This window comes from Primulina huaijiensis, chromosome 18, assembly GCF_012295235.1.
Source record: "Primulina huaijiensis isolate GDHJ02 chromosome 18, ASM1229523v2, whole genome shotgun sequence".
NCBI lineage: Eukaryota > Viridiplantae > Streptophyta > Magnoliopsida > Lamiales > Gesneriaceae > Primulina > Primulina huaijiensis.
In genome coordinates this window covers 20,214,696-20,231,629 of record NC_133323.1, presented here as the reverse complement: position 1 = coordinate 20,231,629, position 16,934 = coordinate 20,214,696, and the positions used below count along the sequence as shown (strand labels likewise).

At 34.3% G+C, this 16,934-nt stretch overlaps 1 protein-coding gene across 1 annotated transcript; it reads left to right on the top strand.

The window, feature by feature from the left end:
• Positions 1–4,216: 4,216 nt before the first annotated feature.
• Positions 4,217–7,927, top strand: LOC140963722 (agamous-like MADS-box protein AGL11). Its single transcript, XM_073423100.1, has 6 exons — positions 4,217–4,431; positions 5,207–5,410; positions 6,382–6,463; positions 6,544–6,605; positions 7,600–7,675; positions 7,797–7,927. The coding sequence occupies exons 2-5, from the start codon at positions 5,229–5,231 to the stop codon at positions 7,652–7,654; spliced, it is 381 nt and encodes a 126-aa protein (XP_073279201.1). The 5' UTR covers positions 4,217–4,431; positions 5,207–5,228; the 3' UTR covers positions 7,655–7,675; positions 7,797–7,927.
• Positions 7,928–16,934: the final 9,007 nt, after the last annotated feature.

Genomic DNA, 16,934 nt, shown 5'->3' with positions numbered 1-16,934 from the left:
TTCAAAACAATGTCGCTAATTTTAGCGACGGGTTTGTAAAAACCGTCGCTAAATTTAAAGATACGACGGGTTTTTTTTTAAAACAGTCGCTAAAATTAGCGACAGTTATTTAAAAACCGTCGCTAATTTAAACTTAGCGACGGTTAATTTAGCGACGGGTGTTGAAATAACCGTCGCTAAATACTGCAACGTTTTCCAAAACCGTTGTTGTTTGTCAGAAAACAACGCTAATCGACAACGGTTTCTTCAAACCGTTGTCAATTGTCTAAAAAAACACGCTAATCGACAACAGTTCATAGAACCGTTGTCGTTGACCCAAAAAAAAGCTCAAAGACAACGGTTCTATAAAACCGTTGTCATTGATCCCAAAAACCATTGTCATTGACCCCAAAAAGACAACGGTTTTTAAAAACCGTTGTCTTTGACCCCCAAAGACAACAGTTTTTAAAAACCGTTGTCTTTGCCCCCAAAAGACAACGGTTTTCGATAAAATCGTTGTTAAAAAACATACGACAACGATTTTTGTGAAAAACCGTTGTCGTATGTGCGTTGTTGTATGCAGAATTTCTTGTAGTGCAATACAATACAAATGAAGTAAAGAAGTGAATTCTCAGATTCAAATTTAAATTTTTCGAACTACTAAGGTCCGCCTTTCACCTTAACATTAAACCATCGGTAAAGCAACCCCAAGAACATCACACCAAGGCCATGGACATGCCCTGTAATTACAGACCTAGCAAGAGCCAAATATTCTATGGTAGGCTTACCAAAAGAGGGACAAAAAAGGTATTTGCATATCAAAACTCACATAAATAATATACTCTCCTCGCTGGTAGGGGAAGTTTGTTAAAGTTTACATTAGCAATATCGGTTGACTTGGGAATAGGATGAAGGATTTAAATATTTTTCAGAAAACTGGGGTTGATCTTGGGTGTCGGCTAGACCAGCAAAATCGTTCCCAAGAAGTGGAAGGCATGTGAATTGGAGGATATCCTGCAAAGTAACGGAAATAGGACCACAATAGAATACAAAAGAGTTACATGGAGGAGCCCACAACCTAATAACACCCTCGAGGAAGTCTAGATTAAAGGTGGTATCAACAGTAGACATCTGAATGAATTGGTAAAGGCCCTGTTTCATCCATGTACTTCCATCAAATTTTTTCAATCGATCTACCCAAGTATTCCAATTGATATCACCCCGCGGCAAAGATTAAACTTAGAATACTCAACAACATAGAACTAGACTCGAGATATAGAGGGAATAATAGATCGGTGCTCTCAGTGTATAAAGGAATGTGATTATAGGAAGGATCAATGATTGGGTTGAAGAGTTCTACCAATGCGAAGTCTTCAGAGATGTCTGTTGAAATCTTGGAAATATAAAAGAAAGTGAGAATAAAGAAACATGAGTTGATTTGTTAAAGATAGACGAGTATGAAAGACATACCTAAGAGTAGACATCTTCTTGGCTACTGAAAAAGGATTGACCTGATAGTCAGAAGGGTTTGTGCCAACAGAAGAATGATCACTAGTCGTCCCTGCAATATAAAACATAAAAATTTCCTTATCGCACAGACAAGATGACCTTTGAAACTTTTGCCCCATTAAAAAGGCTTTGTATAACCTTGTGACACGAGGATCACATAGAACGGCTAATGGGGATCGGGAAATATGAATCACGGGTATGAAGTTTATCTAGAGAATTAGAAATTTTGAGTATTTATGCAAACAGATAGAAACACAAGCATCATTGAAGCAAAGTAGATCAAAGGACCAAACAACAGTTATAATTTTCATTAGCAAAGGTTGCTAGAGAATCCACAACAATATTATAACAGAAGACGTGCACCCATGATCTTTAAACGAGATTTTATACTAGGCACCGAGCTCGGCCGCATTATCAGATTCAGTTCAACACTCTTTGAACAGAAAAATAAAGTCAAGAGTTTACCTGTTCCTTGAGGTTTCTCAGCTGATGGATGGGAAGTCGAAGAGTGGAGTCCTAGAAGAGAAGAACCCACACCACACAAAGACTGGAATTCACCGAGGCTGGGGAAAGATCCGATGAAATCTGAAGGGTGTTGCTGTGTAAGGGAGCCGTCCACTGTAGCGACGGGAGCTGTTGGTGAATTGGATAGAGCAGAGAAAGTTGTGGGTCTCAGATGTTGAAAGCTATTAGGATGACGAGAGAAATCAAGAAACGATAGGTAGTGACAGTGTGCATTGTTTTTTCCCAACATGGCGGTAAGCGTCGGAGGTCTGTTGGGCGAACAAGAAGAAGAAAGGAGAGAGAATGTAGGGTTTAAGGATTTTGATAGAAGTACTGGCATGTTTGGAGTGGAAAGGGGAATTTGAAAAGGATATTGTAAGAAACAAGGGTTTCTCACTGCAAATGGGTTGCACTGATGAACCTTAGGTTGAGAAACACCGAAGGAATCAGGTTTTCGGGGAGTACATGTTTGAATTTAATTTTTTGAAGAAAGAACACATATTTCCGAGTTATCAATTCCTCTGCATGTTTGTAGAACCGTCCCTCCCAACCATCAAATTTACTTTGGGCTCATTAGTGAATCATTGAAGAATTGAATATAACAAGTTTAAATATTACCAAACGGGTGAAATTAGCCAATGGACCAAATTAGCTAGGGGGAAATTTTTGAGCCTAAATTTTGTAAATCCCACCAGCAATGGAAGTCCATTAAATGTGGGAACCATATTTCACAAACCCATAAAGAAATCAGTTGGTGAGCACGATGGGAGAAGTTGATACATGATTCATTATGGATGATGGTGGAAGGTGGCTGGAACTGCTCAGTGGAGTTTAATAAAAATAGAAAGAATAATCAGAAAGAAGTTCTCGACAAAAAATTAACAAAAAACTACAACAAAGCTTCTGCAAAATTATCTCAACCATTTGTCTGTTTATTTCAGTTTCTAGTAGTCAAATATCTTTAATCTTCGACATGTTCTTCCAATCTTCTTGTAAAATGTTGCTCAAGTTCATAACATCATAATTAGAGTTGATGTTGTTCATTGATTCATTCTATAAGTTCATCATATTCCTCAGTTTATATTTTTAGCTTTGAAGTAATACCGAGGTAATTATAATGAAGATCGAATCGAGACACACAACGCTTGATAAAAGAAGTCAGATCATATTACATTTGGCACAATTGAACCTGCATGCCACAAGTTTTTGTGACAAACACATACATTGCACACATATATATAATTCCATACATACAATAATATAAAGATTTTGGAACTTTTTTGTGTGATCGATTAATTTTCAAATTGTGATATTACTTATATCCCACCAAATAATTAACTTTCAAATTTCAATATCACCTCTATCCCAAAAACAAGTTGAGCCTCGTGCAAGTACAACTACACAATTAGTTCTTATAAAAATTATTTTATATTTGTACTTTTTTATGAAAAAATTAACCAAACTGCTATATAAATTCATCGTAACCTAGTTATAATGTGAGATAAGTCACAATATATTCAAAGTAAATGCATCATTATTGGAATATAATCATTGTGCAAATTAGACTGGACCGACTTGAGGTATTTACGCCAAACCCCAAAAGACCAGGTCGACTAACCCTGGCCGGCCTATCAATAATAGCATTTCATTTATTTTAGATGTTCAGTAGCGCGGTTTATTAAAAAAATCCGAGAGCCGATCATCATTAGAAACGTCCTTAATAACATCTTCATTGCAATCAAAATTTTTATTTTTTTTTTAAAAAAAGCTGAAATTGAAGATTGGATGCAGAAAACTTTGGATTGGAATGAAAAAAAGTAGGAGCACATGCAAGTCACTTTCCCATATCCATAAACTTGCATTCATGAATTGATGCTACCTTCTTCTTGCAGTGGATGCCTACTATATTAATAATTACACCATACAGATTCTGACAACAGCTAGCTCTTTGGTAATTCACGAAGACAACCAAACCCTATGCAGTCTCTCGGATCCCAGCTCTAAAATTCCACCAAACCCTAATCAAAAATTGATTTCCCAATTATGTATGGGTTTTCTCTAATTATTAATATATTAGAGCACAGTCGTGTAGTTCAAAAAAGCAAAGCCATTGCCACATTTGGTGAGAATTCTGCTAATAAATCAATAGCCCACAACACCACGTATGTTTCATAACTGGACAAAAGGCCATTTCAGGGTCAATTTCAAGGCCATCTCGCTTTCTATCTCTCTCGGACATATATGTGTACGCATAGCAAGCTTAAGCCAAAGTCTGTATAAACAAAGAAAGAAAGAGTATTCAATTAGGGCTGCTCTGCTGCGACGAATGCTATGGTTATTTTTGCTGAAGAGGGTGGTGGTTTAGTTCTTTAATCTTTGGAGAATTGCATTCAAGTCGACCGCCACCCTGGAAAAAGAAATTTTTTCCGAAGAAGCCAGGTTTGTGACATGAGCATAAAGATCATGCATCTTGGGTGGGTTGAGGATTGATTATTAATTAATACTTTTTTGTTATTTTTTCTCCTGCCCAGTTTCAGATGCTGTGTTTTTTGCTAATTTGTGGAGTTTGGGTGCACTTTTGCTGATTTAAAAAGGGCCGAAACCGCAGATGCAGTTTTCGTTTTCCTAGCTAGAATGAAAGTTTTTTATCTTGCTCAAATTCACAAGAAACATTGCTTCATGTTCACAAGAAACATTCCATGAAGTAATTCTTTTTTTTTTTTCAATTTCATAGATGTTTTAAATTTCTTTGAGTACGACGTAAATATACCAATGTATTTTGGTATCTTCTAAGTAGATGACAATAAGTTTGATACAATATTCCTGTAAAAATCTGAACTTTAAGCGGAAAATATGTAATTTTTTCAGCTGATTATTTTGCTTGTGTATATATATGCCTTACTTAACCCCCTTCAAGCTTTTTTGCATTTTCTCTCTTTTATTTTTGAGGATCATCCAGCTTTCCTGAAGAACCCTTCGCTTACAAATTTTTTTATCCTCGCAACAACTGAGAATTAATTCAAATTTAATGTAATAATATAATTTGTTAAAATATAAGTTTGTTTTAAACATATGAGCACCTTATGTTTTTTTAACCCTCTAGCCTTCTGTCTTCCAGCGACACGGATAGGCAAAACATATCATCCATCATTACAAGTAACGAATTTTGGTAGCAGAGAAACAATTTTGTTTTGAATTGAATAATGATGAGCAGGATTGGATTAACAAAATTAAAAATGGGAAGAGGAAAAATCGAAATAAAGAGAATTGAGAACAACACGAATCGACAGGTGACCTTCTGCAAGCGGAGAAATGGTCTGCTGAAGAAAGCTTACGAGCTTTCGGTTCTGTGTGATGCCGAAATCGCGCTCATTGTATTCTCAACCCGTGGACGTGTCTACGAGTACTCCAGCAACAAGTAATTCATTTTCTCTCTTATTTATAATCTTGAAAGGGTTGAGGGATCGGAGTAATTAAACTTTTGAACAAATAATTGCACGCAGATCTCGTGCGTGCATGCGTGTAGCATAGATTCTAACACGTTATTCACATATATTTTATAAAATGGTATTATATTTATGTGAGCAAGAATAATTTCATACGAATGAGGTTGTTATATATAGTAATATAATCTAAATTTTACATTAATCTTCTGGTTTTGATGATTTTTAGGCAGCCGCTGATGGACATCATGATACTATATAATTAGTATACTGTACGCATGTATATCTGCCACATCACATAGACAGTACTATATATATATTAATTTGAGAAGAGACAGTTGTGATTCTTTCATATTTTTGTTGTCTGAGTTCAGACTGGACTGTGTTTCCATTTTCAGCTTTATGAAGCTCCTCAAAAACAAGTTCACGTTTTCAAAAACTGAACAAGTCCAGCACCGACAAATTTAAGACTGCGGAAAAAGAAATCTCAGAAAGGCGGAGTAGGACCAGTTCCAAAGCTAATCATTTTTATTGAAAATAATAATAATAATAATAATAATAATAATAATAATAATAATAATAAGGGTTAGAATTAGTTTACAAAGTTGAGTTAATGATTTATGATTCCATATGATCGAGATTATTAATCTTTAAGACCTGAATCAAACGTAAAATCATTGATTTCATATCTGATTAACAGTTTTCTGGCATTTTGTTCCAATTTTACATTATGGTTTAACCCGAATTTCGTCTTTCCTGGCATTTAGGATATGAATAGATTTTACATTTTGGTTTTACCCGGTTCTTGGTCGATGGCCAGTATTGTTCTTAACTGTAGCAGCTAATCAAGGTTTCTGTGTATTTTGCACCACAAATACACGTGGGGATTCCAAAACTTGCAATCATAGAAAAAAGTTTCAAAGCTTTTGTATATATTCTCATGCAGCACTAGGGACACAATTGAAAGGTTTAAAAAGGCCACCGCTGACACTTCAAATGCATACACCACTCAAGAGATCAATGCTCAAGTAAGCATTCCAATTCCATGATTAAGTCACAGATTTCAAGAACAAGATTAATTCTCAATCTTTCGCTATTCCATGTATAGTTTTACCAACAAGAATCCAAGAAACTGCGCCAGCAAATACAGATGATCCAAAACTCCAACAGGTACAAATTATATTAAACAAAATGAAAGAACCTTAATGAGCTAGCCTAACTTATATAAATATCAAACCATGCAAGGAAGTAAAATCATCCATCGGAAGAAATAGTGGTATCTTTTAACTGTGAAAACTGTTAGAATAATTGCTAAAACCAGTAGCGTAAAAACGAACTTGTAGAGATAAAGTAATAACAGAAACACGTGTGATGTTTACAGTATGACTATTATGTAAAGAAAACAAAACCAAACCGAGGCCTATAGCATGTACAGTTTCCTTAAAACAAATTCGCCCTCTCCGGTATGTGCTTCGAGGTTTCAGCGGACGTCTGTTTCCCAGGATACAACGGAACAACCAGCAGTGACTTAGCACGAGACACTACTACGGCGAACTGAAAACATACCTTTACTTTATCACCGAGATTTTACGAGAGGCCAAATGGAAAGATAACAATATGTAATGCAAGAGAGAGCTTGAAAGAGAGAAAATTTCATGTACTTGAAATGAGGAAATGAACCCACTATTTATAAGCCCCAAAATGCACACCAAGAGTCATGGAAGATTAATTAACTCAATGTTATTTATAGTGACAATAACAAATGTGGGAATATTTGGGTTGGATAAATATTGGAGGAGGAAAAATAAATAAAATAAATGTGGGAATAAAAAAATATATTAGATTAGTTATCCTGATATTTTTAATTGATGTCATTTTTTATATGGAGGGAAACAATTATTTTCCCTCCTCCAATATTTATTCAACCCAAATATTCTCACATTTATTTATAGTGACAAATTTTAGTTTTTTAATGATTTTTTACGATGTGGGAAACTCCATATAAAAGATGACATCAATTAAAAATGTCAGGATAACTAATCTAATATGTTTTTTTATTGTACACATTATTAATTTTTTACAAGTGTCATTATTAAGTATTTGTAACAACATTTAATTAAAAGTGTCTACAAAAAAGTGTCATAATAACCATTTATTGTTGTAGTGAACGTGCTGCAAATGAATATGATGGAGAATATGCCTGCCTACCCAGTTTCTGACAAGAAGACTCTTCATCTTGGGTACTCCTATCTTCGTTCGACTTTTTTGATGAAAATTTAGTCCCAATTCAATACATTATGTGTCTGCCTCTACTATTCAGGGTGTGATATTTTCTAACCTCCATTACACTTGGTATTGCAGGTAGTTGAATCCACTCATGAAGATTATTCTGAGTTGGTGTTGCTAAATAATAGTCATCAGAAGTATTTGCATTTCCTAGCGTTTAATGGACCATTTTAGTTACCATATTAAATGGATAAGGTCAACCTTATTAAATGCGACATCTCAATCCATCACATACAAGTTCAAAAGCAAGTAACTTTTCGAAGACATAAAAGCCGAACGTACGCTTATAAACAGTTACAAGGAGAGTAGGAGTCAAAGTTTTTGAACCTTCACATAATAAAAACAACATATCTTAGTTTTCAATCAAATCAGATCTAGCAAGAAAACATAAATTAAACTAGAAATCTTATAATAAAATGGCGCATCTTCAACTTTCAGCTTGCATTTACGGCTCTCCAGTCTCCTTCCGAACTCTCTCCTACTTCCTAGTGCTCCCTAAACTTAGATATTTCATCATTTGATTTCATCTGATCAGCTTGTGCCGTTGCTTCTGCCTTCAGTCGAGCAGCATGTTCCTCGGCCAATTGCCGTTCAAGCCTATGAGTGGTCTCTCTAAGCTTTGACTCAACCTTTGAAAGAACCGTTATAAATTTTTTTCAATATCATGTTTTTACGTATACATGAATATGATAAAGTTATATGCGAAAATAGATCGAGTATTACTTCCGGCCATTGAGAATTTTTGATTTCTTTGTTTTTCTTCTCGGTTGATGCCTTCTAAGCACTCCACCCTCTTGATAGATGGTGTATATTTCTTATGAGGTGTGTGCTTAGGGACCTCAATCGCTACTATTTATAGGCGTTTCTTATACCATCGATGAGTGTATAGGGAGCCAAGATTCAGAAGAAGAAATGTGTACGCATCTCAGTTTCTAATTGAGACGGTGCATGTATGACGGATAGTGTGCTCGGCACCTTAGGGGTGCTTTCAACACAATAAATCAATGAGTTGTAATAGCTCGTATTCTAAGAATGTATACATCGATGAATTATATCAAGTTTGGTATTAAACCAAGCGAAAAACTCTTTAAATAATCCTTCGTTAAGAAAACTGATATGTTTTATATGCTGTGCAACTGAAGTACTGAATTTACGGAAAAATCAGTTAGAGTTTATATCAGTTTAGTTATGGACAAAACTGAACTGATATCAACTGAACTGATCAAATCAGTTAAGAACAAAACAAGCAGTTAAACAGTTAAAAGACACAGAATATATTTATGGATGTTTAGAAACTTCAACTGCTCCTACGTCACCCCTTCTACCTCCACGGGTATGATACACTAGAAGACTTAGATTTATACAATACCTTTTACAAATCCTACACAGCTTAGGACTTACCCACTGCCTAACTGAACTCCTAGTCTAGACTGAAGGCAGCACCTTCCAGCCAACACTTGTTTAACGTCTGTGTGTCAAAGACTACATACACAGGTTTATTGTCTTTGTGCAAGACTGTAATTTGGGTGGTGGTGTGTGCATGTATGTGAGAACTGAACAATAAACACTACCAAAAAGTGTTCTCACGCACTGATGAAAATAAGCTTCTAATCTAAGCTGATATAACTTTGAAGTGTTCCCTCACAACTGGACGTAATGCTTCTTGTAAGCTGATATGCAATATGCGCGCCCTCTCTTCTTTTCTTGTGTTCTCTCTTCTAGCCACATTGTGTATTTTTCATTAATGCTGAGTCTTCACTGATCTTCTATTTATAGGCACGAAGCTTGATCGTACAGTGAGACTCAATTATTGTATCCGTTGCATTTTGAATTTGTTCTTTGGAATCCATTCCGGAACTTTTGGCTTTAAGCTTCTGATGCAACGTTCATGATTGTACTGTGATAGTACAATTGCTTTTGTACCGTTGCGCACAGCTGTAATCCATTAAGTAAGCTTGTCGTGATCTGCAACTGATTGCTCCTAACTAAGTTCTTAACTGGTCTTGTTGCGGTGAGGTGAAATCAGTTGGTTCTTCAGCTTAACTGATTTCACTGATTCAGTTGAACTGCTCTTACGATTCATGATCAGTTTAGTTGGTCAGTTCGTGCGATCAGTTAGCAATTTCAGTTAGCATCTCGATCGCTTCAGTTTCGACTATTTCAGTTGCTGCGCACTTAAGGTAGATTATTAGAAACAAAATAACAAGTTTTGTTAACATCAAAATTAAGCAAAGATTGCGAACTTGAAAAGTTTCAACAATGCATCATTTTTGTCAAAAGTTGTAGGCAATGGCCGTCGCCAATTCCTACACGTCTTTCCTTCTTCTGATTGATATGGGTCATTTTTCTTACATTCTCCCACTTGACCCATATATCTCATTTACAATAAAAGAAAATAAAATACATGAATAATGGCGATAGGTCATCTAAAAACGATTATTATCTTCATGTATTACAATGTATTATATCTCTCAAATAACTTAATGAATAAACCCTATGTTTATTCGAGGTCCAACTTTATTGATATATCTCAAATCAATGAATGTGTGCACAATAAATATGAGAAAATATCACATCATAATTTCATTAACTTTGTTCTTACAACAAAATTACATAAAGGAACCAAGTCCCATTCTTTCTATATATCCTTAAATTTCAATGGTGGCATGCCCTTATTCAAAGGATCCGCAATCATCAGTTCAGTGCTAATGTACTCGATAAGTAACTTCTTATCTTTAACACGTTCTCGTATGGCTAAATACTTAATGTCGATATGCTTGTTTCGACTACCACTTTTGTTATTTTTAGCCATAAAAATAGCAGCTGAATTGTCACAATATATTCTTAATGACATAGATATAGAATCCATGATTCTAAGCCTCGAAATGAAACTCTTCAACCATACACCATGTAAGGTTGCCTCAAAACAAGATACGAACTCAGCTTCCATAGTGGAAGTAGCAGTCAATTTCTGCTTTGCACTTTTCCAGGATACAGCTCCACCAGCTAGCATAAAAATATATCCTGAAGTGGATTTTCGTGAATCAATGCAGCCAGCGTAGTCTGAATCAGAGTAGCCAATTCCTTCCAAATTCTCAATTCGTCTGAACATAAGCATATAATCTTTGGTCCCTTGTAGGTATCTCATTACATTTTTTGCAGCTTTCCAATGGTTTAAACAAGGATTACTCTGATATCTTCCCAACATCTCAACAACAAATGCAATGTCAGGTCTGGTGCAAACCTGAGCATACATCAAGTTTCCTACAGCAGAAGCATAAGGAATGTTTTTCATTTGTTCCCGCTCTAGATCATTCTTTGGGCATTTGCTCAAATTGAATTTATCGCCTTTCGCAACGGAAGCTATACTTGGTGAACAATCTTTCATCTGATATCTCTCTAAAACTTTGTTGATATAGGTTTCTTGAGACAGACATAGAATACCTCGAATTCTGTCTTTATGTATCTTAATTCCAATGACATATAAGATGCATCGCCCATATCCTTCATATCAAAGTTTTTAGAGGGAAATTGTTTCACCTCATATAACAGACCCTTATTATTGTTTTCAAGTAATATATCCTCCACATATAGAATAAGGAAACAAATCTTGCTCCCACTGACCTTCTGGTATATACATTGGCCATGGGATTCTCAATGAATCCGAATGAAGAGATAACATCATGAAATTTTAAATACCATTGACGGAAAACTTGTTTTAATCCATATATAGATTTCTTAAGCTTACAAACCAATTGCTCACCATTACTAGAGAAGAATCCTTCTGGTTGTTTCATATAAACCTCTTCCTCTAGTTCTCCATTGAGAAAAGCTGTTTTCACATCCATTTGTTGTAAATCTAAGTCAAAATGTGCAACTAATGCTAGAATGATACGAAGAGAATCTTTTTTAGATACAGGAGAAAAAGTCCCCTTATAATCGATTCTTTCCTGCTGAGTGAATCCTTTAGCAACTAGTCTTGCTTTATACCTTTCAATGTTGCCTAATGAGTCTTTCTTTGTTTTGAAGACCCATTTACATCTAATGGCTCTTACACCATCAGACAACTGAACAAGATCCCAGACTCCATTAACAGCCATAGAATTCATCTCTTCTTTCATAGCATTAAACCATAGTTATGACTCATTACAACTCATGGCTTGTGAAAACATTTCAGGATAATTTTCGGCTCCAATGTTAAAGTCCGATTCGTGTAAATACACAACATAATCACTAGATATAGCTGATCTTCTTATTCTAGTAGATCTCCTAAGGTTGTTTGGTTGATCAACAATTTCTTGTTGTTCTTCATTAACGACTTGATCTAATGGATTTTCATCAGCGATTTGTGGAACTTCTGTAATTAGTTGTCTAACACCCATTTGGTCTTGAGGGGTGTGAATAACGATCAATCTGACATTTGAATAAGAGGGTTGTGCATTAATGTGATTAAGTCATTTTCAAGAAATTTTGCATTTTTTGATTACACAATTCTAGTTTTGTGAGATGGACAATAAAATCTGTACCCTTCGGATTTTTCGACATACCCAATGAAATATCAACTTTTAGTTTTTGGGTCCAGTTTCTTTTCATGTGGGTTGTAAACTCTTATTTCAGAAAGACAACCCTAAACGTGTATATGTTGCAAACTCAGTTTCCAACCTTTAAATAACTCAAATGGAAAATTTGGGACAGCCTTAGTTGGAACTCGATTTAATATATACACAGCTGTCTTAAGAGCTTCAGTTCACAAGGATTTAAGAAGTTTAGAGCTACTAAACATGCTCCTCACCATGTCCAATAATGTTCGGTTTCTCCTATCAGTTACGCCATTTTGGTCCGGAGAACCAGGCATAGTATATTAGGCAACAATCCCATGTTCTTGGAGAAACTTCGCAAAAGGACCAGGTGCCTGTCCATTTTCAGTGTATCTACTGTAATATTCTCCACCTCTATCAGTTCTCACGATCTTAATATGTTTTCCACATTGCTTCTCTACTTCAGCCTTAAAAAGCTTAAAGGCTTCAAGTGCTTCTTTTTTATTATGAAGCATGTAGATATACGTGTATCGTGAATAATCATCAACGAAAGAGATGAAGTATTTCGGACTTTGCATGTCCATATCTGGATAACAAATATCTGAATGTATGATTTCTAATATTTTTTTACTCCTCTTGGCACCCTTTTTAGACTTATTGGTCTGTTTTCCCTTAATACAGTCCAAACAAGTCAAAATCAGTAAAATATAAAGTACTGAGTATTCCATCATTTACTAATCTTTTAATTCTCTCTATGGAGATGTGTCCCAATCTCTTGTGCCACAATATAGAGGAATCTTCATTTATAACACATCTTTTAATACCTCATTGAACATGCATAGTGATGTTATTATTTTGTAAAGAAATAGAGAAAAGATCATCAACCATTGTACCATTTCAAATAAGATTTGATTTATAAAACAAATTTATTGATTTATCCAAAAACTGAAATGAATAACCAAGAGGTAAAAGTTTTGAAACTGAAATTAAATGCCTAGAAAAACAAGGAACATAAAAGGTCTTTTTCAATTTTAAAATATAACCACTATTCAACACTAGGCAGCAAGTCCCAATAGCCTCGACATGCGAAGACATCTTGTTTCCTGAATAGATGCTCCGCTCATTTTCTATTGGCTTCTTTAGGTTTTGCATACCCTGCAAGGTATTTGTAACATGGATTGTAAAATTAGAATCAATCCACCATGTGTTATAAATCATATTAACCATATTAGATTCATAACAGACAAATGAAGTAGGAATACCTTTCTTTTCAAGCTAGTCCTTAAATTTATTGCAATCCTTCTTCATGTGTCTCGTCTTTTTACAGAAGAAACACTTTGATTCTTTCTTGATGTCAGGTTGGGGTGGAATTATTCATTTACCTTTTCCCTTGCCTTTGGCTTGCTTCTTATACTTTCTTTGTGTAGTCATAAAAACTTTATCACTCGTTTCCATTAACAACATTCCTTCATCTTGAACACACATGGTCATTAATTCATTGATTGACCATTTATCCTTATGTGTGTTGTAGGAAATTTTGAAGGGTCCATATTGTTGTGGATGAGTGCATAAAATGTAGTGCACAAGTTTTATACATTTCCACTTCTAGCGTCTTTAGCCGAGCCGCTATGTCCCGCATCTTCATGATGTGCTCTCGCACACCTCTGACACTGGTGAACCTTAATTAAGAGAATTCTATAATTAGGGTACTGGCAAGTGCCTTATCTGAAGACTGAAACTGTTCATCAATAGCCTTCAGTAATTCTTTGACATTATTATGCTGGTCGACAGAACCATGCATACCAGCAGAGATTTTAGTCTTTATGAACATTATGCAGAGTCGATTAGATCGCTCTCATTTTTCATAGAGATCAACATCATCCGGAATACTGTTTTCAGTAATAGCAGATGGTTCGTCTTTCCTTATAGCATAATCAATATCCATCCACCCTAATTGAAGAAGAATTATTTCTTTTCATATTTTATAGTTGTCGCCCTTTAGTTCGGTAATGTCACATTTCATATCAGAAAAACTCGCAGGTTACATAACTGCACAAAGTATCATATGCTTAAAATTTTGAGATAATATCATGTTTTACCAATGTAATTCATGTTTTAAAAATCTAGTGACATAAATTTTCCTGTGGGCTAAAATTTTAATTGAATAAGATTTTTCTGTAACTTTATGATAAAACTATCAAAATGTATTTTTCTTAACTCCTGTGGGTAAATTAAGAAAAATATAATTTGATATTTTAACCTAATTTGTTATATAAATATAATAAAAATCTCTGTGGGGTAAATTTTATTATGTTTATATAATTAATTACAATTGATGTCCATTATATGATCTAAATCCACTTAATGCATAATTTTTCATGATTAAAGATGATGTGGCTATTCCTCAATTATTAAAAATTATACGGTTCACCAGACAAAATTTTGGCTTTACTTAATGCTTTATATAATAATTATTTCGCAATCAACACTTTCCAAGAGTGCTCCCAGGAAAGATAGGTAGTGCTAAGGCCCTTTATATACCTAATTCCTAGACAGAACAACGTTCCTCAGGGAGATCAGTCGCTAATCAAGGCAGTTTAAACCGATCTATGAAGAACTCCCTCAGATCATGTTTTCTTACGTCACCTTATAATTATTATTCAACTTAATTATTCACATTTATGTGAATCTTTATAAGCCAAAATTTTTCATTAAATAACTTTATATTCACATTTTTACTTAATATGAACAAATACGTTCCCCATCAGTTTTTCTCTTCAATCAGAGTAGTCATAAAGTGAGGATCACATTTACGTGAAAATGTGGTCTCCTCATCAGTTTTCTCTTTTATCAGAGTAGTGATAAAGTGAGGATTATTTGTTCATTTGTGAACATCTAAAATATTTTATAATATTATATTCACATCTTACTTATTATGGTCATTTCAAATTAGAAACAACTCAATATAATTTAATATGAACATAATATGAATATTAATTTACCAAAATATTTTTCAATACAATTTGCATTTAAAAAACTTCAAAAATAAATGCAAGTATAATATTAAATTTGCATGTACACATCAAACACTTATCCATAATATTTGATATTTTATCTAACATGCAAAAATAATTTCTAAACATGTATTAAAAATTACGTCGAACTTGGATTATTTTAATGTGTACAAATTATTTCACCAAATGATATATGTATACCAAATTATACATATAACTTAATAACACATTAATCATTATTTACTTATTTATTATTATTATTATTATTTTAAATAATAATAATAATAATAATAATAATAATAATAATAATTAATTAATTAGTTAATGTGAGACCCACAATTAATGTTACGGGACCCACATCATATGACAATTGAAAAATTGTCCATAGCATTACACGTGAATGATACCAAATGATAAATTTTGAAAACTTTCAACGACAACTTCTTTCACATGGGCCATGCTCATTATATTTGATATTAAATTAAGTTATCAGAAGGAATTCAATTCGGAATGTAGTATTACTTCGTCTTCTTCTTCTCAGCATTTTCTCTCATATATCATTTGTTCATCTCCGAAAACAGAAAACAAAATCTCCTTTTTTTTTAAGATTTCAAGGAAGAAGTATAATATGTAACCGAGAACAAAATTCTCAGGTATGTTTCTTAATATCATTTATAATATCCAAAATTCCATTTTTTACGTAAACTTTATGATATCCAAACTTCAATTTCTTAAAGTTCATGATATCCGATTTTTAGAAAACAAAATATTTTCAAGGCAGATGTATCACGGCTCTGATACCAAATGTTATAAATTTTTTTCAATATCATGTTTTTACGTATACATGAACATGATAAAAACTATATGTGGAAATAGATCGAGTATTACTTCCGACCATTGAGAATTTTTTATTTCTTTGTTTTTCTTCTCGGTTGATGTCTTCTAAGCACTCCACCCTCTTCATAGATGGTGTATATTTCTTATGAGGTGTGTGCTTAGGGACCTCAATCGCTGCTATTTATAGGCGTTTCTTATACCATCGATGAGTGTATAGGGAGCCAAGATTCAGAAGAAGAAACGTGTACGCATCTCAGTTTTTAAAACTGAGACGGTGCATGTATCATTTTTGTCAAAAGTTGTAGGCAATGGCCGTCACCATTTCCTACACGTCTTTTTTTCTTCTGATTGATATGGGTCATTTTTTTTACAAGAATATCACCCAAAAAAAGTAAAATTGTCAATAAGTACACAATGTGGTGCAACATAAAATGCATTAGTTTATATAACATGCAACATCAGCAGATCTCTGCTAATGTAAATAACTGGAAAATGATGGCACTAGTGTTCAGGTAGCAAGGGAAACATGATATAGGCCAAAATACCAATAATACCATTTCGGTAATTCGCTTTAGCTCTGCTCTTCATATGTGTTATTTAATTGCACCTTCCATAGAGAACCGTACCAAGGAATCAACTTCAGCAGTTTGATCGCGCAGTTTTGCAGACCCTTTTTGTTGAAACAAACAAAATATTAATAGGTACCACCAGTTACAATTTCCCTGAAGGATCAAATACCAGCAAGCCACTCACCTTCACTTCTATAAATATCTCATCAGCATATGGTTTCCCACTATTTTTATCAACAACAGCGGTTACAAAGG